The sequence below is a fragment of the Typopeltis vanoorti genome, chromosome 12 (genome assembly GCF_054136105.1).
Source record: "Typopeltis vanoorti isolate ZY-2024b chromosome 12, IOZ_Tvanoo_1.0, whole genome shotgun sequence".
NCBI classification, from domain to species: domain Eukaryota; kingdom Metazoa; phylum Arthropoda; class Arachnida; order Uropygi; family Thelyphonidae; genus Typopeltis; species Typopeltis vanoorti.
In genome coordinates this window covers 96,932,596-96,955,940 of record NC_143560.1, presented here as the reverse complement: position 1 = coordinate 96,955,940, position 23,345 = coordinate 96,932,596, and the positions used below count along the sequence as shown (strand labels likewise).

General features: G+C 33.9%; 1 protein-coding gene across 4 annotated transcripts in view; it reads right to left on the bottom strand.

Annotated features, from left to right (window-relative positions):
• LOC150101039 (uncharacterized) overlaps positions 1-23,345 on the bottom strand; it is a 592,625-nt gene that overhangs the window by 436,535 nt on the left and 132,745 nt on the right. For all 4 annotated transcript variants that reach the window (XM_090401634.1, XM_090401633.1, XM_090401632.1 and 1 more), the window contains exon 5: positions 4,067-4,161. In XM_090401634.1, coding sequence (XP_090257760.1) covers positions 4,067-4,161 — 95 coding nt within the window. The remainder of the gene's footprint in view (positions 1-4,066; positions 4,162-23,345) is intronic.

Here is a 23,345-nt window from a genome sequence, read left to right as displayed (position 1 = left end):
GGAAGAAGAGTGGGGTCCTGTGCGACAAGAGTGAGTTGTAAGATGAAAGGAAAGCTGTATAAGATGGTGGTGAGGCAGGCAATGCTCCATGGCGTGAAGACGTGGCCTATAACAAAGGCACAGGAGAGGAAGATGGAGGTGGCAGAGATGCTATGTTGAGATGGATGAGTGGTGTGACAAAGAAGGACAGAATAAGGAATGACTACATCAGCGGGACGGTCAAGGTGGGGCCAATCGGTAAAAAGGTACAAGAAAGCAGGCTGAAGTGGTTCGGTCATCTAGAGAGGAGGAGTGAGGAGTATGTTGGTAAATGAGTGGAGCATATGAAGGTGGAGGGAAGGAGGAAAAGAGGCAAGCCCAAACTCAGATGGAGGGATAAGATGACAGAGGATCTTAGGGAGAAAGGATGGAGTCGGGAAGATGCCCTGGACCGGAGAATCTGGAAGAAGAAGATTAAAGATGGAAACGGCGACCCCGTTTAACATGGGATAAGGCATAGCGAAGGAAGAAGAAGAAGAAGAATATATAAATTAACAGGACTTTGACAATGGATTTTGATTGGTGCATGCTAAGCAAGCAAACTAATCAACTTGAAATCCATCACATGAATGACAGTCAGATATGAAACACATGATTCCTTTTGGCTTTACTATTCCTCTGATAGATCAAGTGCTGCAGCTACATTCACTGTATTTTTTTTTTATCACACCTCGTATATATGCAACAGCTTAAGGTGACTTGTGCCATTTTTAACTAAAAGATAAAACATCAGATTAATACCAACTACCATTATTCTGACATGTTATGATACTCATCATTATTGATAGTTAGTACTATAACATTATCAGGAAATGACTTACGCTCTGAAATTTTTTCATTCTTAATCCTTCCCCTCTTCTACCTATTATGAGATGTTGAGGAATGTATTCTTGTAACAGCAACCATACTCAGGGATAAGGTGGTTAGCCTTATGCCTCCCAATGTGTCTAATGTCTGTAGATGTGTGTGCACAGGGCCAGTTTGCCTGTTCTGGGGGATGACAAACCTGAGTTTCCAGGTAAAAAAAAAAAATCCCTATCTTCGTATGAGACTGGCTAACTCACTTTTCATCGAAAGAGACCAGATAAAGGTTCCTCATGTCACTGACAGGAATTAAACCCAGGTCTTTCCAACCAAAGGGCTTCATCTATACTGACTGAGCGTAGCTCAGTCAGTAAAGATGAATTAATTATAGATGAAAAATTAATTATAGATGAATTAGCATATATGAAAAAATTATTGTTGGTAAATGTAAGAAATTATAACAATTAACACTGTTCACAAAATTACTTCTGCAACAATATCACTAAAGATGTATTATGAATAATTTTCCTGATGTTACTTTTACTGAGAAATCATTAAAAATTGTGATAGAACTAACCCCAACCCATTTCACCTATGTGGTATTTATTTTCAAAAGTGAATAAATTCCATTAGCCTTCATGCTGTACAGTTGATGCTACAGATTACCTTGAATAAAAATCAACAAAATTTTGTTCATTTTTATTCATGCTGTGCACACTTTGTTCATCGTAGATCAAGTTGCAATTATCAAATTCTATCAGTTTTTAACATTGCTAACATAAGAGTTAAGTTATTACAAACAGAGTTTTTAATCACTGTAGAAAGTTTTTTCACTTGGACACCAATTAAATGCCAAAAATTATGTTCTTTTTAATCATTTATCAGAGTATAAGAAAACAAAGCTTGTGGATGAAATATCTTCACGACTAGGTTACTTGTAAATGATATAATCAGGTAATCACAAGAAAGATATTTATTTAACCAAATATTTCGGTCTGGAAATAGCAGACCATCGTCAGTGGTATTACAAGAACAGTTTAAAAAATACAAGCTAGATACTAACAATAGATCGTTAAAATTAGAACACGACGCGTGATGTTATATCACTAAGTATGAAACGGAATATTTTGAAGTAGAAACATGATTAAATTTGCTATTAAAAAAATAAATAAATAAAAATAAATAAATAAAATTAATTAATGAGTAATCTTGATTAGACTTTCCCAGATTTTTGATATAAATATAGTCATTACGATTCAGGTTGGGGCGGAGCAAGGCCTCCACGCTTTCCTTGAACAAACGTTCGAACCTATAACAGGAGTAAGAGGCGAGTCCTGAACCAAAGGATACTGTGGTCAGTTTCAATTCCGTGTTGAGCCAATCCAGACTTTTCAGTTTTGTTGTGAAGAATGGATGACTGATGTTCTTGGATTCTTTTTTCAAGAGAATGCCCAGTTTGTCCAAAATAAGAGAGATCACAGTTGCACAGAATTTGATAAACTCTAGGAAAAGATAAAGTTGAGCGTTTGTCTTTAGGAGAAGGAAAATGAGAAGACAATTTGTTAATAGGTGAATACGTAGTTGTTAAATCATATTTCTTTAAAATTCTTGCGATAGGTTCAATACCGGAGATATAAGGAATAGGCACTCGACGTATTGAAACTTTGTTGTTTTGTGGATGATTATAAGAATTGAGAAGACGTTGAGTACTTTTTTCAGAAAAGCCATTGAGTTTCATGTGTTGTTGGATAGTAGAAAGTTCTTTCTGTAGATAATCAAAAGTAGAACAATTAGTTTTGGCTCTTCTGATGAGGCATTTTATAATTCCTGTTTTTTGACATGGATGATGGGCTGATTCTTTAAGAATATAACGACCTGTGAATGTTGTTTCCTGTATACTGTAGTTGTAAGAATATTTGAAGGTGATCGGATGAGGAGAACATCTAAAAAAAATAACTGGTTGTTTTCTTCTAATTCCATAGTAAACTTTATGCGATGATGCAAGGAATTAATACTGTTTAAAAAGGAAGGTAAAGCATTTTTGCTGTGAGGCCAAATAGTAAATATGTCATCTATATATATATCTATATATCTATATATCTTACCCAAAAAGATGGTTGAGGGAAAATAGATGCGAAGAGGACTTTTTCTAAATGTTCTAAATAAAAGTTGGCTAAAGCCGGAGAAAGAGGACTTCCCATGACCGTTCCTTCTACTTGGCTATAAAATTTCTTTTGACATACGAAATATCCAGAATGTATTACGAAATCGAATAGTTTTATAATATCTTGAGGAAAGATGTCAGCAAGTAATTTTAAAGTTTCCTTGAGAGGTACATTGGTATATAAAGATTCTATATCAAAACTAACAATAAGATCTGTAGGTTGTAATGAGACATTTTTTAATTTTTCTAAGAAATCTGAGGAGTTTTTTAAAAAAGAATTAGAGTTGCCAATGTAAGATTTCAATAATTTAGCTAGATATTTGGCTATACGGTAAGTAGGAGAATCAATACAATCTACTATTGGACAAAGAGGATAGTCAATCTTATGGATTTTTGGAAGGCCATAAAATCTAGGAGGTCTTGCAAAATGAGTTTTAAGTCTTTCAATTGTGTCTTTATCCAAACTGATGACTTCATCAAGGAGAGAAACAACAAATAGGTTACTTGTATATTGATGCTGACAACGTCACATCAATTACCTTAGTATACCATAATGCAAAACACATATGAAAGGAAACAGGCTTTGCATTATGGGATACTAAGGCAATTGATGTGAAGTCATCAGCCTCTGTATAAAAGTAGCCTAGTTGTGAAGACACTTCATCGCAATCTTTTTGCTTACACTTGGATAAAGGATTAAAAAATAATATAGTTTCTTGGCAAGTATAATTTAAAAGCTTTTAATCCTTTAAAATTACTAAAATTTATCATTTTTATTTTACTTTGCTAAACATAAGAGTTTAATTATTACAGTTTTTAATCTTTTTTAATAACTTTCAAAATAAGATTTTTCTTTTACTTATTAAGATATATAGCTCAAATATTTGTAGTGATGATTCCTTTTTCCCTAAACAAATGAATAATGAACAAAGACATGATTACAAATGTAAGTTTGTTCACCTGTTGCCTTCACGAATATTATAACTTTAAAAAAAATCAACATAAATTTTTTATTTACCTAAAATGGGTACAGAGTTGAATTTGCTAATAGGGACTTACTTAGTTAAATACAGTTCTCTTTTCTTATATTCTTCAGAATCCTTGTGGAAAGAAAATCCGTTAAATTCTCTCAGAAAATTCTTAACATTTTTTGCCTACAAATGTAAATTCATTGAGTTATGCAGCATAAGCAAAAACTACCTTAAAATAATTATACATTTCTCATTAAAAGTTTTTTAAAGGCATTCTTTAATGATATAACTATTGAGAGAATTTCTTATGAGTATATACAGTCTGTTATTCAACCTTTCATCTCATAAACCATTTCTTGAATTTTCATTTCTTGAAACATTGCATTAAAAACTGACTGTTAAATTAATAAAAATTAGCAATAAAAACACCATAACTATGAAAATAGGCAGGAATATAGAAAACATCAACTGCTTATTCTCAATTATGACCAAATGAGGAAAATTCTAAGTTCAATTACCAAGTATTGTTTGCTAGATGGAAAGGATATTGGCAATGTATAGGAAGTATTTTAAAAAATATATCAATTATGCAATATTGAAATATGTCTCTAGAGTACAAAGAAAAAAGAGGATGGGAGCAAAATGGATGTGCAGTTGTATGAAACAAGAGATTCTTAAGAAAAGGATGATATGGAAGGAACACTGTGTGCATGATATGTCAGTTCTGAAAATTATAAGGTGCAGGCCAGAAGAGTTGCAACTACTGAACAGAAGGCTAACTGTGTGTGAAAAGAAACTGGCTCTGCAAGGTTAGAAACAGGCCAAACGAATTCTATTGTCATGTTGCAAATTAAAGAATGAATGAATGTGAAAGAATAACTCATGTCAATGGGAATGGTATGTTGGATGGTAGATGAAGAGATTGTTCAACTAATGAATGCCTATTCTGCTAAATGATATCAACCTAATGTATACAACATGGAGCTAAATGCTATCTCTACACTAGAAGAAGAAACTCTGGTGTACAAGGAGCAGGTACAAGAACTGTTGCACAAACTGAATGTGATTTCAGCAATACAACCTGATGGGATGTAGAATGAATGCTGTATGTTCAGCTGATCAGGCTCTTCTTTTGATATAGTGTATAATTTGAGTTTCAACACAGGGAAGATTCCACAAGAATCAAAAGAATGTATGATAATCCCATTACAAAAGGATTGTGCAAAGACTGATGTACCTAACTATCAACCTATCAGGATCATTAGAGTCGTCATCATCATCATCAAATTTCTGATATATATATATATCCTCAAGGGGTGTACAGGATATGATAGTACTACATGAAAAATTTACAATGTTACTAACTTCCTATCTATAATTTTCCTCCAACTCAGTCTGTTACCTGTAAAGACTCCAATATTATCAGGTCCTATATTTCTGTCTTCTAAGGCACTTTTTACTGTATCAATCCACCGATATCTTGGTCTTCCTCTAGGTCTTTTTCCTGCCAACCTAGCAGAAAACACTTGTTTTGCTAATTTTTTCTCTCCCATTGTGTTCAAGTGACCATACCACCTGAGATTAGCTCTGCTAATGCATTCCTGGATGCTGACAATATCAAGTTATTTACTAATATCCTTATTTTTAATATGATATTGCCATTGATACCATCTCTTCATGCCCCTAATCTTTCTCAGGACTCTCATATGTGCAGTCTCCAGTCTTTTGTTCAAGTGTTTTACTCTGAACCAGCTCTCAGATCCATAAGTTAAAATTGGTTTGAACACTGTCTTGTATACAGCTTATTTAGTGTTCCGACTAATTTCTCTCTTATTCCATATGAATTTATTCAGTTAACTTCCTACCATACCAGCTTTGTTGATTCTGTTGTCTATTTCAATATTTAATTTACCATCTTCGCTAAAAATCGTGCCTAAGTAGCTGAAATGTTTTACTTGTTCTATGGGTTCTCTATTCACAATACAGTTGATATTTTCAATGTTTCTTCCTATTTTCTTTGTCTTTTTAATGCTGACCTTCATACCATATCTATTACAACAGTTATTCAATTTAGTCAGGGAATCTTGCAAACTTGTAGCGGATTTATTTAGAAGTTTAACATAGTCCACATAAAGCAAAGAGCTTTATAGTAAAGTAATTAGGAGTAATATGAAGTAATTACTCCATACCTCAGGGATATATTTTTCTCCTGTTTTCATGTCACCTTTAACAGTTTGGCAGTTTTTATTATTCACATCATGTATATAAATTATACATATTATTATGACAATATTTCACAATACAATTCAATGCACAGTACAATGTTACAAAATAAAATTCAAGTATTATTATCATATTCTGTTGGTACTAACACTTATTTTGGCTACTATTTTATTATGGTTAATAAAAAGTTTTCCCATATATGCAAGTAGAATGTAATATATTTTGAATGGTTTCATAGTTATAAGTAACTGGTTTAGAGTAATGTAAGTTTAGTTAATGCAAATATGTGTAACCATAGCCATACTGGTTACTAGAAAAGTAATTAGCTCAAAACAGACACGAGATCCAGGAACCGCATCTAAGAGGGCTCCCTTACCACTTATAATAATGTACATGTTGATGTTTTAATACCTAATTGAATGAACCAATTTGTAAATCAATACCTTAATTGGTTATGATATATGAGTTATAATGATCTCTTATACTATACGTTTAAAATAATTGCCAACATTCTTTAATCCCATAAGGTAGTTTCTCAATCTTTTTCTGAATACATATTCTGAGGTTATAGATTTAATTTCATTCAGAAGTTTATTATTGTTACTCATCGCAATATACTCGAAAGATTTATGAAAAATTTCTTTGTTAGCCTTAGGTACTTCCAGCATGTTTCGACTGCAGAGCAATCCACAGTCTACATTATAAACCAAGAAACTTTGAGTATTTCTTTTTACATATAACAGACAACCATAGAGATATAGTTTCTGAAATGGTAGAATATTATGAACGATATACAGATCATTGGTTGAGTGTGTGAAGTCGGTAGTAGTTATGGCTCTAATTATTCTATTTTGCATTCTTATTAATGGAAGCAGATTGTTATAATAGTCTCCGCCCCAACAGGTAATGCCATATTGCAGTGAAGAATTTACCCAGGAATAGTATAAACATCTTAAGAATGCTGCATTTACAAATTTTTTAACATAATATATTCTGTTAATTATGAACCTAAACTTATTTGTTAAGAAAATGGTGTGGGAGTTCCACTTCAAATTGCTATTGATATGGAGACCCAAATACCTGACGGTTTTTGTTTTTTTGATTAAGCTACATTTACAATTTAGAGTATCACTACATTTCCTTTCATGCCATTTTATACTTATACTGTGATCTAATTGGTTTAATGTAAAGTACATATATCTCGTTTTGTCGGTATTAATGTTAAATCCATTGTTGCTAAACCATATACTTAGTTTTAACATATCGCTATTAATCCGATTTTTTAGATCTTCAAGGGTTGTTTCAGTGTATACTAAAGCCGTATCATCAGCAAATGATATCATTTTGCCAAAAAGTTTGTATTTACATAGATCATTAACATATATTATAAATAGGATGAGTCCTAGTACTGACCCTTGTGGGACTTCGTATTTTATGATGTTTGTTGTGCTTTTAAATATGTCATAGCTGGTATATTGTTTTCTATTATTCAGATAGGATCTGAACCAGTCATTAGTCATTTTATCATCTCTAATTCCTTTTACAGCACTCTTTTCTCCATTTCTGAGCTTCTTCAACAACCTACAGAATATCTTGCCACCTACTTGATATTTATTTTCTATGTTCTTGTCAAAGTTCTCCCATGATTTTGTTTGGCCAGTTTTACACAGTGTTTAGCATTCTTACATTTGTCTCTGTATTCTCTAAGAGTACAATCTGACTTATTTGCCAGGAACTTTAGATATGCTTTCTTCTTTTCCTTTACTGCCTCTTTAACTTCCTGTGTCCACCATGGAGTTCTGATTTTTCTATCCTTGCAGACAACCTCACCATATGCCTCTGGCTGAATCAATCAGTGTTTATTTCAGGGCTTGCCACTGAATCTCCAAGGTTTGATTCCTGTTCTCAAACTCTTTCATTTTTTCTTGAATAATATTTGCGTATTTTAGTCTATAGTTCACATCTGAGAGATGCTCAACTTTTATTTGCTTTAAAATTTTCTTATATGTTCTTCTTTTCAATATGAAATTCAATTTTATCTTGCTCAAGACTAAATGGTGATTTCAAATCCTCCGAACACTCTGGTGTCCTGCACCAGTGGGAAAACAATAACATAGTCAATGAGACTTATTCCTTGCCTCTTCTCTCCATGTGAATTTGTGCACATTTTTATGTTGGAACATGGTGTGTTTTTAATAACCAGTTCATGTCCTGAGCAGAAATCCAGCAGGTCATCATCATCATAACACTAATTACCCATCTCATTATCCAACCAATATCCTTTTTTAGATCTACCCTGCCTTCTTTTTCTTATTGGCTTATATTAGTATTTGTTTTGGGGGTGTCGGGTGTTGGCCATTTGGTTTACATTTTCAATCCATTTTTGTTTATAATTGTTTAGTTTTTCTTCTTTGATTTTGTTTTTAGTTCTTTTAAAATGTCTTTGTTCCTTTTTTTTGAGGAACAATGTTTTGCAGTTATAAATATCTCATAAATCTCATTTCACTTATTTTTATTCTTTGTTTATCTTGTTTGTTTATTGCCCAAATTTCAGTTCCATATAATAATGTAGGCACTACTAAAGTATTGTATATTTTCAAGTGATTCTTTTTGTACTATATTTGGGTTGAGTGTTCTATTTATCAGGCCTATAATCTGTAAAAATTCTGAAGTTTTTAATTTTATGTCTTTTTCTCCTTCATATGATATTTCACATCCAAGATGACTGAAAGTATTTATCTGTTCTACTATTTTATTATTAATAACTATTTTGCTTCTAACTGCAGTTTGTCCATAAAATGCCATTGTTTTAGTTTTATCTATGGAAATTTTCATTCCAAACTGTTCTACAATAATGTTTAAATTATATATTACTCTTTGTAAATTGCCTTCCTTTTCTGATATTATTACCTGATCATCTGCAAATAATAGTGTATTTATTTTGTTCTTCCCGGAAATTTCCATACCTTGATTGTTTAAGGTGTTCCACTGTATTAATATTTCATTAATGTAAATATTGAAAAGTGTTGGAGACAGAGGGCATCCCTGTCTTACTCCTTGGTTTATAGATTGTTTTTCAGACAACTTTTCATTTATTTTTATCCAACAAGTATTTGCCATTATTATTAGTTTTGCTCTTTTCTCCAAATGTTCCCAAAATATTTTTGTATGTCTGACAATCATTTCCTACTCTTCTATTTAGATCCCCAAAAAGGACCAACTTTTCCTTTTGCATTGGGTCAGTTGCTTTCTCTAAAGCTGCAAAAAATTCCTCCACTTCTACCTTAGCAGAACCTTCTGTGGGACCACCATAGGCACAAATAAGTCTCATTGTCCAGTTCCCCATTCTCATATTTGTCCACGTCACTCTACTTGAGACTGCCTGCCATTCAAGAAGATTAGCCTTGTATTTAGTGTTGAATACTATGGCTACTCCTTCTTTTCCTTGATTGTCATTGCCTGAATATAACATTTTGTATTTATTGCTCAGAAGAATCTCACCAGTTTTTGCCTTTTTTTGTTTCAGTCACCCCTATTATGTCGATCTGGTACTTATTCAATTACTCAGCTATCTCCAGCTGAGATAGCTGACTTTTTGCTGTTTGCCCTGGAGAAAACAATGGGGGCCTTGTTTAACCAGGCGACGCCCCAGCCGGCATGAAATTCTGTCATGTTGCACTATCATTTGAAATTTTTGTTTAAGCCAATAAGAATACAATTTGGTTGGCGATATCCCAAATTGCCAGCCCATCCTTGTCCATTTGGTATCTAGGTAGATACCTAACAAGGTGCACCACAAGAAGGTGAGGATTGGACATTAGGTCAGAAGTCCTGGTTAGTTCTCCACATTCCTATGTGGAGGTCTCCTCCCAGTTATATAGCTTTGACCCTTAAGCACCCCGGGTCAACACAGAATCTATACTTTGCAATGAATAGTACTGACTGAATAAGGGAAGATCATGTTTAGTAACTTGCTAATATTTTATTATAATGTAATGGCTGAGTTAGAAGAGGAATGGATACACCAGGATACTTTTGGGCCTTGCTAAAGCTTTTGACAAGAAAACGTTTTGTTTTTATATCATTTAAATTGTTTTTAATCCTCTAAGGACCCTTCAGTTGTGTGCTAAAGGATTCTTTAGCACATAGCACTTGCTGTTATTGGTGAATACACTGCGTATTCTGTCTCTTTGAATTGCTTGTTTGTTCTACCCTGATGATGCCCTTAGCTTTGGAATGAAATATTTGTTAGTAGTGAAGCTAACAGCAATACATTAATAACAATCTATATACAAATAGCAACACAAAGATGTTTCATACAAGCTTCTGTTTGCTTATATTACAGTAAAAATATTTTCACTGTAATTTTTACAGGAATATAATTTCTTATGCTTTCCAACTTCTTGTTATAATTACTTACACTGAGATGGCAGCAAAAATATGGCAATACACCATTTTGCTAATGTATATGAGAAATATGATTTCTGCCATCCATCCATCAATTAATAAACATTCAAACCAGCCTGTGAAGTGATCTCTAATCATAATGTATGGCAAGATATATGTCCTCTCTAGGAAGTATAGTGTGCATTATGCGATTAACAAAAAAAAAAAAAAAAAAAAAAAAAAAAAAAAAAAAAAAAAAGGGCAACTTGATGGAAGTCAACTGCTCTTAGTTGCGAGTTACATGCAAAATGTTTTGCTTATAACAAGATACAAAAAGCATATAATTTATTATCTTGTATCAAATACTTTCCCACCTAGAAAAAACTTGTTAAAAAGGGCTAATTTAAAAAAATACAAATTTCCAATTCTTTGTATTTATGTTGCACATTCATAAAGATTAAGAATTTCTGCTTAAAGCAAACAGATGTTAGAATAATGAGATACTTTTCTAGTGATGTACTTGACTTGACATTTCTGCTGAGTTAAACAGCAACAACAAATGCAGCACAATATAATGAAAAAATAATATGAGGTCTGCAGAACAGTGAGCATGGAGAAAGAGATCAAAGAAATGGGAACAATAAACTCAAATGAATGGATGGAAAGTAAGTCATAGGATAGAAACGTAAATTGCACACACTTAACATTAGAATCTACAAGAAAAAAACTCACAAGGTCAAGTACTTGCATGCAAGCTCCTTCTACCATTCTCAACAAAAACTAGGTATCATCAGAACTTAAAAAAAAAAAAAAAAACAGAGCATGAAATATACCTGAGGATGATGAAGTTAAAATAATCTAAAATCCTATTTTGCCCATTCCTCCAAAATAGTTACTCAAAAAAAGTTATTGAAGAAATTGTTATTTTCTGATACACTATCCTATAACTTAATCTAACAGATAAGTTTAGGTGTCGATGGTTATTCATGACTTATTTTTCACAGTATTAACACCACCACACACACTTTTATCACAAAGATATTTTATTAACGCTTATATTTCGCTGATTTTCAACTCAGCATCATCAGAGCACAACGCACTTGTATATGCGACAGTGAGTGAGTGAAACAATATAATTGCAAAAGACAAAAGATCTAAAGTCCTATTTTTGGCACCCTCTAATGGGAAAAAAAAAAAAGCAGCTATCCAGGAGTTTTTCTTAGGATAACCGTCTCCCAAATTTTGGCAAATTAATGCAACCATATTTGTTCAAGTTGGGAGAATTCTTCAAAGCCATTGCTGACTCAAAAAATAATCTTTCAGATCTATAACGACTCCTAAATAGCACATTCGTTTTCCTCCATCTAATTCTGTGTGAAGGAGTGTCCAAAGCGTGGTCTGCAGTCCCGACTTGACATAGTAATAGTAGCGAATGTATCTTTCATGTTCTTCCAGGCAGATGTTCACTGATCTTCCTGTTTGCCCATAATAGGCCAAGTCACAGTCACAAGGAACTTCATACACTCCTGAGTATGCTAAAGGGTGAAGTTTATCCTTAGGCAAGCCGATCAGAGTTGCCAGCTTGACATGAGGTTTGAAAGTAGTGCGAAGGCCATGTTTCAACAATACTTTGGCTATCTTTTCTGATGTACCTCTGATATAGCAAATAGAAATGGTCATGTTGTATTCTTGTGTATTGGGGGGGGGGGGGGGCAGAGTAATGGGCCTATGTAGTATTTTATCTATTTTGTAGGGATTGTAACCGTTGGCTAAGAATGTATGGCGCAGGAATTTGCCAAAAATTTGGGAGACAGTTATCCTAAGAAAAACTCCTGGATAACTGCTTTTTTTTTCTTTTTTTTTTTGTTAGAGGGTGCCAAAAATAGGACTTCAGATCTTTTGTCTTTTGCAATTATATTGTTTCACTCACTCACTGTCACATATACAAGTGTGTTGTGCTCTGATGATGCCGAGTTGAAAATCAGCAAAATATAAGCGTTAATAAAACATCTTTGTGATAAAAGTGTGTGTGGTGTTTTTAATACTGTGAAAAAATAAGTCATGAATATCCTATAACTTGGAAATCAATTATGAAGGCACTAACTCCTTACTATACATTGGCAACATGTCAAGACAGATAGCCCAATTATTAAAATCCACCCAGGTCAGAATAGCTTTCAAACCAGTTAACACCTTACAAAGCTTCCTATGTTTCCATAAAGGATATATGTGGATAGGTATATGTGGGTCAAACTAGAAGTTTTAAAATTATAAAAAAAAGGAGTGTAGATGACAATGAAAATAAAAGCGAAGAAAGAAGTGGACTTGTGGCACACATCCTTGCAGAACACTGTAGATTGGCAAGCAGTATCCATGCCTTACTTAGAAGAAAATACTTTCATCAGAATGTTCAAGGGATCCATAAAGATAGCATTCCATTCTATAAGCATGCTGGGGTTATACAACATCCCTTGTTCCTGAGGATAAGTACATGTGGTCAAACTAAGAGAAGCTTTGAAATTATAAAAAAAGGGGTATAGATGACAATGAAAATAAAAGAAAAGAAAGAAGTAGACTTGTGGCACACATCCTTGCAGAACACCAAAGGTGGGTAAATCTCTGATCACTATTCTTAGTATTTCCCATAATGTAAAACACATCTCCTAGGAGATATATGATGTTATACATTATGGGAAATACTAAGAATAGTGATCAGATCTTTACCCACCTTTGCTGCGAGTTGCCCTAGTTTGTACTACGTGCTTTGGCTTACGCTACTATTCGCCAATACTTTTATAGTTTACTATATTCGGCATGAAACGCTTTCATTCCGATCTTTGAGTTTCTTATTCAGTTTTGAAACAATGTGGGATTTAATATCCCCTAAGAAATTATACTTCATGACATCTGGAAGTCATTAATTAGTATATGTAACATTCAAAACCTCTACTAAGCCAGCAAGCGTATAGTTCACACAAAAACATACAGACTTCGCATGATGTGCCAAATGACAAAAGAGAAGAAAGAAGTAGACTTATGGCACATATTCTTGCAGAACACTACACTGTAGATTGGCAAGCAGCATCTATGCCTTACTTAGAAGAAAATACTTTCATCAGAATGTTCAATGAGTCATTGAAAGTAATTTACTTGCAAGGCACATTAAATTGAATAAATTAATTTTTAATTTGTAAAACAATGGTAGAAAAAAGCATTTGAGATTGTTTTTGTTGTTTCTGATAAGTTCCTTAAGTATACTGTCAGCCAAAAAAAAAAAAAAAAGACAATGAAACATGTTAAAGTAACATTCAGTATCAATTATTAGTAAACATTCTATAAGTTTAATTCTCTAGATTATTTCTATACCATTCATTTTTACCAAAAATGGGGAAGAGATGCTCAGATAATGAAAGGGTTGAGGAAGAAGTTGAGGGATGGAATTACTAACACTAGACAATAAAAATTTTAAAGTAACTTTTGCACCAACCATGAAAGTAACTTCGGCATCCCTCGACTTCCTTTCAAGGATTTTTCTGACCTTTTGTCATTTGTAGTGACAGTATGGTGGTAGAAACCACTCAATAAGAATGCAATCAGGAATAAATATAAATATGCATTCCTGATTGTATTTTTCTATTTGAAGTAGAAAAAGCCATCAAAACTCTGAAATGTAGAAAGGTGGCTGCAATGGAATAATATTCAACCAGAAATGCTCAAATATGAAGGTATAAAAGTTTTACAGTGGCTACATAGCATAATTCAGAAGGCCTTGTCAGCAGTGGCATAGCTAGGGGAGTGCGGAGGGTGTGGTCCACCCCGGGCAGCACTTTTAACCTTTTTGGAACTTTTGCAGTTAATTCTAAAATACAGTCTCGAGAACTCAGTTCCAAATATTGTAATACTACTGCGAATTTTCCTCACAATTGCTGTAAGTGTTGCTAGTTGTGAGAGGAGTTTTTCTAAATAAAATTTGATCAGGAATTACCTACATTACTATGAAATGGACTTCGCCAATGTCATCGATGATTTTGCTAACAGAAAAGAAAGAAAAATAACATTTTAGAATATTGAAATTAAAGTTTTACTTCAAAAATAAACATAGTGTTTTAATTTATTTCCATATACATCGTTTTGACTTTTCGTAATACTTTTGGTATGTATTGAGAGGGATGGCAAACTCAGGAACTGCCCCGGGTGGCAACAGCTCTAGCTATGCCACTGCTTGTCAGAGAGTCAAATTTCAGATGACTGGAGTAGCGGTCTCATAGAATACATCTCTAAAAACAATGTGAAAATTACAGAGGAATGAGTATTCCTTGTAACAGATTTATGCAAGAATACATGAGAAACAGCTAAGAAAAATTGTGAAAGGAAAGCATGATGAGGAATAAGCTGGATTCAGGCCAAATAGAGGTTGTCGGGATCAAATTTTCACTTTAAGACAAATAGTTGAGAAATCATAAGAATATAACAAGGATCTATGCTTAAGTTTTGTAGATCTGGAAAAGAAATATGACAAGGTGCCAAAAGAAATGCTATTTTCAAATTCTACAATTATATGGTGTGAATAGTACATAATATTGAGCAATACATAGTCAGTATTTGAGTTGTAAGTCACCAGTTAGAATTGAAGAAGGTACAGGAAGATGAATAATAAATTACACAATAACCACAGTACTTAACTTTAATGAAATGAAAGTACAGATATTTCATACTGAAAATAACAGTACATCATCAGTATGTAGAAACAAGCAATCAAAGGAATCAGAATTACATTACAAAGTACATGCAGCAGTCAGTGGTTTACCAATTAAAAACTGTTGCCGAGTGCTAGAAATTAGTGTTAATAAATAATATTATTAAACAACTATTTTTGATGGTTATATAAGATAAGAATCTCCCAAAATTTTGGGAGAGAGAGAGAGAGAGACAATCATTCTAATTCACATTCACATTTAAACCTGCATCTATTGTGAAGACAAGCTTCATCCCACTGGATATCGTGTTTAGTGTCAATACTATGTTGTACCAGAACTTTTGAAGTTTCATGTATTCAATATAATACTGATGTTCTTTAATCCTTTTTTTTCTACAGAATGGCCTGTTTGTCCAAAGTATGTTAAATTACATTCACATGGTATCTGGTAAATGCCAGCTAATGATAGAGGTGCCAATTTGTCTTTTGTAGATGTCGACAGATGAAAAATTTTGTTGATTCGAAAATATGTGGAAATGAGGTGATACTTCTTCAAAATTCTACCAATCGGTTCCAAGATGCCAGAAATATAAGGGATCGGAACCCTAAGGTCTGTTGAAGAAACAGACCTTAGGGTGTTAGAATATAGGAGTTTATTGTCTGCTGGATATTTGATTAGGGTTGTAATCATTAAATTCCATTAACATTTTGATAGTGAGAAGTTCTTATTGTAAGCTTGAGGGAGAGGAGCACATTTTATGTGCTCTATTAATTAAGGACTTGATAACACCAATTTTTTGAGAGGTGTGATGAGCAGAGTTTTGATGGATGAATCTGCCAGTAAAGGCAGGTTTTCGATAAACACTGATTGATAAATTACCAGAGGCTGTTATGTAAGGTGGATGTCCAAGAATGGTAAACTACCAGTCTTTTCTTTTTCCATGGTGAACTGGATGCATGGGTGAAGGCTACTGATCTGCTGTAGAAAACTGGTAAGTTCATTTTCAGAATAAGGCCAAATACAAAGACATCATCAACATAATGAAACCAATGAGCGAGTTGGGATGAATGAATGAGAACAAGGTATCTTCTAGATGGTTCAAAAAGTAGTTTGCCAAAGATGGAGACAGGGAGGCTACCCATGGCAGTACCTTCAACTTGTCTATAGATCTTGTTTTTCCAGATGAAATATTCTGATTGTATAACAAATTCAACATTCCATTATCTGACACTGTTAATTTACTATAAGATGACTATTCTCCAGATATTGCAAAGATTTTTGAATTTTGAAGAAGTATCATCTCATTCCTACATATTTTCCAAGCAACAAAATTTCTCATTCGTTGTCATTTACAAAAGACAAATTGGCACCTCTATCATTAGCTGGCATTTACCAGATACCGTGTGAATGTAATCATGGTTCAAAAAGTAGTTTGCAAAAGAAGGAGACAGGGGGGGGGGGGGGCTATTCGTGGCAGTACCTTCAACTTGTCTATAAATCTTGTTTTTCCAGCTGAAATTTCCTGATTGTATAACATATTCAAATTTAACATTCCATTATCTGACACTGTTAATTTACTATACGATGATTACCTTCCAGATATTGCAAGGATTTTTGAATTTTGAAGAAGTATCATCTCATTTTCACATATTTTCCGATCAACAAGATTTCTCATCTGTTGCCATCTACAAAAGACAAATTGGCACCTCGATCATTAGCTGGCGTTTACCAGATACTGTGTGAATCTAATCTAACATACTTTGGACAAACAGGTCATTCTGTAGAAAAAAGAATTAAAGGACACCAATATTATATCGAATACATGAAACCTCAAAAGTCTGGTCTAGCACAACATAGTATTGACACTAAACACAATATCCAGTGAGATGAAGCTTGTCTTCTCCCACTGGATATTTAAAACTGTTCACATTTAAACCTGCATCTCGTCATAGATGCAGATTTAAATGTGAATGCCTTTTCAAAAAAAGTTGTAAAGCCCTTTTACATCGGTCAAATCTGAATTGGAATGATTGTCTCTCTCTCCCAAAAGTTTGAGAAATTCTTATCTTATGAAACTATCAAAATTAGTTGTTTAATAATATTATTTATTAACACTAATTTCTAGCACGTGACAAGTTTTTAATTGATAAATAACAACTGCTATATGTACTTTGTAATCAGGTTCCTTTGATTGCTTGTTTCTACACACTGATGATGTACTGTTATTTTCAGTATGAAATATCTGTACTTTCATTTCATTAAAGTTAATTACTGTGGTTATCGTGTAATTTATTATTTATAGTCATGCCACAGGTACCGTTCAAGATTAGTACAGGAAGATGGTTTAATGTTAAATTAGGTGTGAGACAAGGGTGCACATTATCTCCACTGTTATTCATCATCTGTATGGATCACATTATGAAGGAAAGTGGCATGAAACCTAATATCAAAATTGGAGTTGTTCATCTCAGTTCTTTATTTTATATTGATCATTATACTTCTGAAGAAATCCAGTAAAATGCAAAATCCCCTGACTAAGTTGAATAACTGTTGTAATAAATTTGGTATGAAAATCAGCATTAAAAAGATAAACACAATGGAAATAGGCAGAAAAACATCAACTGCATCATGAATGGAGAACCTACAGAACAAGTAAAACATTTCAGTTATTTATGCACAATTTTTAGTAATGATGGTTAATTAAATATTGAAATAGAAAACAGAATTAGCAATGCTGGTATGGTAGGAAGTCAACTGAACACACATATACAGAATAAGAGAAAAATTAGTTAAAACACTAAACAATCTAGATACAAAACATTTTTCAAACCAATTTTAATTTACTGATCTGAGATGAGAGCTGGATTAGAAATAAAACATTCTCCTAATCTTTCATTCCCTAATCTGAGAAAGATTAGTTCTATTCCCCTGATCTTTCTCAGAACTCCTAGTTCTGAGAAAAATTAGGGGAATGAACCAATGGCATCAATAGTCACTTAAAACAAAATAGGAGAGGAAAGATTAGCAAAACAAGTGTTCTCTGTCAGGGTGGCAAGAAAAGGACCCAGAGGAAGACCAAGATTCAGGTGGATTGATAGTACAAGAAGATGGTTTGATGTTAAATCAGGTATGAGATAAGGACATACATTATCTCCACTGTTATTCACCTACTGTACACCCACAGATGCGAGACCTTCCGACACTTCTGCGCATGCCAAAAGAAGAGGAATCCATTCCGATAACAGGAAAATCAATCCATCTTGTGGGATGAGTTTCTTATTATTACACATCGGGAAATTAACTTTTCTTTTTTGAACATTGTAGTTTTTAAAGTGGTAACTAATTTGCTTGTATAACAGTTGGAAAATTTTACATATAAAGCACATGATTTTGCACGTACTGGTGACCAATTCATACATCCTTTATTTATTTCTCCCCTTCAGCATGCATTGACTATTCTTGGCAGTCTGCCAGACTCAGTTCTATGAAGTGTGGGCATGCTATATATGGATCAATTATGAAGGAAAACAGCAAGCATGAAACTTGATATCAAAATTGGAGATGTTAATCTCAGCTCTTTATGAATGCACATGAAAGTGCTTTAGAAGATAGAAATATCTTCTAAAGATTCTAAAAATTTAGAAGATCTGATAATATTAGAGTCTTGAACGATAACAGATTAATTTTGAGGAAATTGTCAATCAGAAATTAGTAATGATGTAACTTTTTCATATCCCGTACTCCTCCTCCTGAGGCCATGTATAGAATTTGATTATGATCTGTCATTTGCTGATAGACACATCTCTTGTGTAAAAAATTTCAGAACTCTGTAATTTTATCCGTATTTAGGCATATTACATATATAATTTATTATATTTTAGTAACAGAAAAAAATGGGGAATGGGTGAGAATTATTTCGAGAACCACACAATAGATGGGAGGAGTTGGATCTCATTCAAAATTCAAAGTTTAGAGGCTTAAAGAATTTTTCAAACAACTGAATCATTAATAAATTATTATTAAGAGATACCTCCAGGTATCTCTTAATAATAAAGCCATATTATTTGCACCAGCTGCCATACCTGTTCTTGAACTCATTCATGCTACTTGCACACACAACATCCAATGGTAATCCATTCCAATCACACACTATTTTATGAGAGAAAAATTTAGCCCTAACCCCATTCTGGACAACATTCATTTTCAACTTCCATGGATACTCTTGTGTCCTTTTCCCACCCCACATAAAATGAAAAATTCTATCTACTGAAATTCTGTATAACCCTTTGAGAAAACTGTAAGTCTCAACCATATCAACTCCTCTTTCTCTTGCTAGTGTCTGTAGCCTACAAATTCTCAATCTGTCTTCATAATCAGTATTCCACAATCCTGATATCATTTCTATCACTCTCCTTTGCAATATCTCCACTGTATCAGAATCACCACAGACACCAGGAGACCAGATCTATGCACAATAGTCCAAGTGAGGTCTGATCGAGGCCTTGTAGAGAGGCAAAATGACTTCCTTATCTATATACATGTCAAGGTTCATTTCGACATTGCCATTATTCTCTGAGTTTTATTTACAATTTTTGCTATATGGCCTTTGAACTTCAACTTCCTGTCTACTAAAACTACAAGATCCCTAGCCTCCTCAGTTTCTTCAAGAATAATCCCACCAATATAATATGACATTGAATATCTAATCACACCAAACTGCATTCTTTACATTTATTAATGAAATGAGTCATTTTCACATGCCCACAATTCCAGCCTATTTAAATCATTCTCCAAGTATTGCATATCAGCAGCAGTCCTGATTACCCTACCTATCTTTGCATCTTCAGTAACGTATATCACATATCAAAACCTTCTCATTGTCATTAATGTATAGATTGAATAACAATGAACCAAGGACTGATTCCTGAAGCACACCACTGGTTATCTTGATGCTTGCAAATTTACACACACACACACACCCCAAATATACCACTTTTTGATATCTGTCAGTCAGCCATCTTCTTATCCATGCCAATATTTTATAATCCAATCCCATATTCTCCAATTTATGCAACAATATTCCATTCTAAATTCTATCAAAAGCCTTGGCAAAATCCAAAAGTATCATAGTGTATCCATTCCCATTATATAACTCAGTGTTAACATTATTATAGAATGTGAGCAAGTTGCTAAAACATGCCATTCCCTTAGTAAACCCATGCTGCATGTTTTCCTAATTATCCTAATTGAAACTTTACAAAATGATCTGATTTACATCTATGAAAGTCAACATTTTCATAACTAATTTTAGAATTGAGTGCTATTTTCAGGAGTGGAAGTCTTCCTGTTGGTGTACAAGTGCATTTTACAAGGCATGTCCAGTCTGGATTTACACAAAATAAAATATAGGAGAGGAGTTGCACATGCATGATAGCATAGAAGAATTACTCATTAAGTAACTGTTGACCATTTTACTTTTGTCATTATTGTTTGTTGTCTTCTACGAAGAATTTATAATGATTCCTGTGATAGAAAAAAATCGTGCCAGTTGCAAGGTTTGTGGTGCGATGTGGTTTTTGTTTGGAGAACAGCAGTGCTGCAAAAATTCACTGACAACTGCATAAAGTATGAGCTTAACATAATGAGTGAGATTAAGGTTAGGCAATAGTGTCATTTGTTTAAAGAAGGGTGCAACAGTGTTCATGATGAACGGTTCTGATCCATGAGAATCGTCATTTCACAATTACGGAACTTTCTTTGAATTCTCAGAAGTTTCAAGCTCAGTCATTCATGAAATAGTGACAGAAAAGCTAGGATATAAGAAACTGTGTGCCAGATGGGTTGCAAAAAATGCTAGCCAATGAGAATAAACAGCAACATATGGAATCAGCACAAAAATTTTTGGAGCATTACAAAAATGATGGAGATAAACTTTTTTCTTGCATCATTACAGGTAATGAAATGTGGATTTAGTACACAAACATTGAGTCAAAACAACAATCAATGCAGTGCCGCCATTCAAACAGGCACTATCAGTCAAAAAAATCGTGGCCACTGTCTTCTGGGAGTGAAAAGGGATCTTGCTTATTGATTTTCTTCAGCAAGGAACCACAATTAATGCTGATGCATACTGTGAAATGCTGAAAAACTCAGACAAGCAATTCAGAGCAAAAGATGAGGAATGCTGTCATCAGGGATCATGCTTTTGCTTGACAACACACAAGTTTGCACTGTAGATCAAACTGTCCAACAAATTTAGAAGTTTGGGTGAGCACTTTTCAACCACTCACCCTACAGCCCTGCCTCACGCACCCAGTGATGGAGTGAGGCAGGGCTGCCCCACACAATACCTCTTGTTCTTGCATATGAAGCAGTAGCTCCTATCTCGGTGGTGGGAAGAAGATGAGTGCTCAGTGGCAGACTTTTTTTGATGCGGGTAGGAAGAAACTGGTCCTACAGTACCAAAAATGTCTGGAAAGTCAATGGCAACTATGCAGAAAAATAAAGTGTGTAGGCATTTTAGCATATAATAAATCTTATTTTTTTATTCTATACCAGTTTTTTTTTTTTTTTAAATTCTTGACCAGCCCTTACTTTCTGGATGCACCTCGTATGTTGCATCTCCCAATGAATCATGAAGTCTGAAGATGATAATTTTTTTTTGTTTTGTTTTGTTTGCAATGTGATGTATTACCTTTAGCATTAAGATTAACTCACTCAAAATACTAGGAATTCTAAATATCCATTAATGATAATCCATTGACGAAAGTATAAATTTTAATATCTTACTTGCAAGCCAGTGTGGCTAAGTAAACTAACAATGCACTTCAGCTGCAAAGAACTTGGTATAGATTCTGTTTAGGATACAAAGAACCTTATTGAGGGTTTTTCAACTTAAAATGAGTTATACAACCACCTTCTCATATGGAGAATGTGCAGGAATGTATCCTGCTTACTAGAATGCCTGAATTGGCTTCAAAAAAGTTGATGTTTCATTTCTAGAGCATGGTAAAAATAAATAAATAAATAACACTTCATATGTTCACTAGACTGGATATCCGTAGATGCCATATGGTCACTCATATGTTCGGTGATGTGCCTCACCATGTAATCTTGTATGCTTTTCTGGAGGCTTCAACTCTCTGAAGATCAGCAGTCACTCCACACACACACACACACACACCATCCATCCATCCATCTCATTGACAGTCTACCCCTTCCTCTTTTTCCAGGAACTTTACCTTCTATTAGTGTTCTGAGAAGTCCTCCTTCTGTCTTTTCAATGTGTCCAAAATATTTTAACTTTCTTCTGTCAACATCCTTGAGGAGCCTTCAAGTTCTACTGATCATTTCTAACAACCATTCATTTGTACACCTTTCAGTATATGATATCCTGAACAGCCTTCTGTAACACGATGTCTCAAAAGCAGCTATCTGACCTCTTTAAGTTCCAAGTCTCCCATCCATGAGTTGCTGTTGGAAAAACAACTGCATCCAAAATCCTCAACTTTGTTCCCATGGATACAGATCCATCCTTCCAGATTTTAGACAAGTCCCTGACTGTTGGTTTAGCCATTCCTAATTTTCTTCTGATGTCTTCTGAACAGCAATTCTTCACATTAATAATGGATCCCAGGTACTCAAACTTGCTGACTTCCTCAATTCTTCTTTCTCCATTAAGGTACACTCATTTCTCAAAGAGCTTCCCTATTTGTATTTCCTTTGAGAACCATAATCTTCGTCTTGCTAGGATTGAATTGTTGAGGTTGTCTGTTATTACTGATCTTGTTAACTTTATCAAGAATTTATCCTAGTTCTTCTTTGCCATTACAGAGGAGTATGGTATCATCAGCATACTTCAGATTACTGATTAATCTACCACCTATCCCAATTCCTGTCTTGAGCTTATCCAATGCTTCACGCATGATGTCCTCCACATATATACTAAACAAGCAGGGAGAAATTAAAAATCCTTGCCTAACTCCTGCTCCTACTGGAAGCCAATCAGTCAATCCAACACTGTTCTTACCATGGTTTCTTGCTCTCTGTACAAGATGGCTA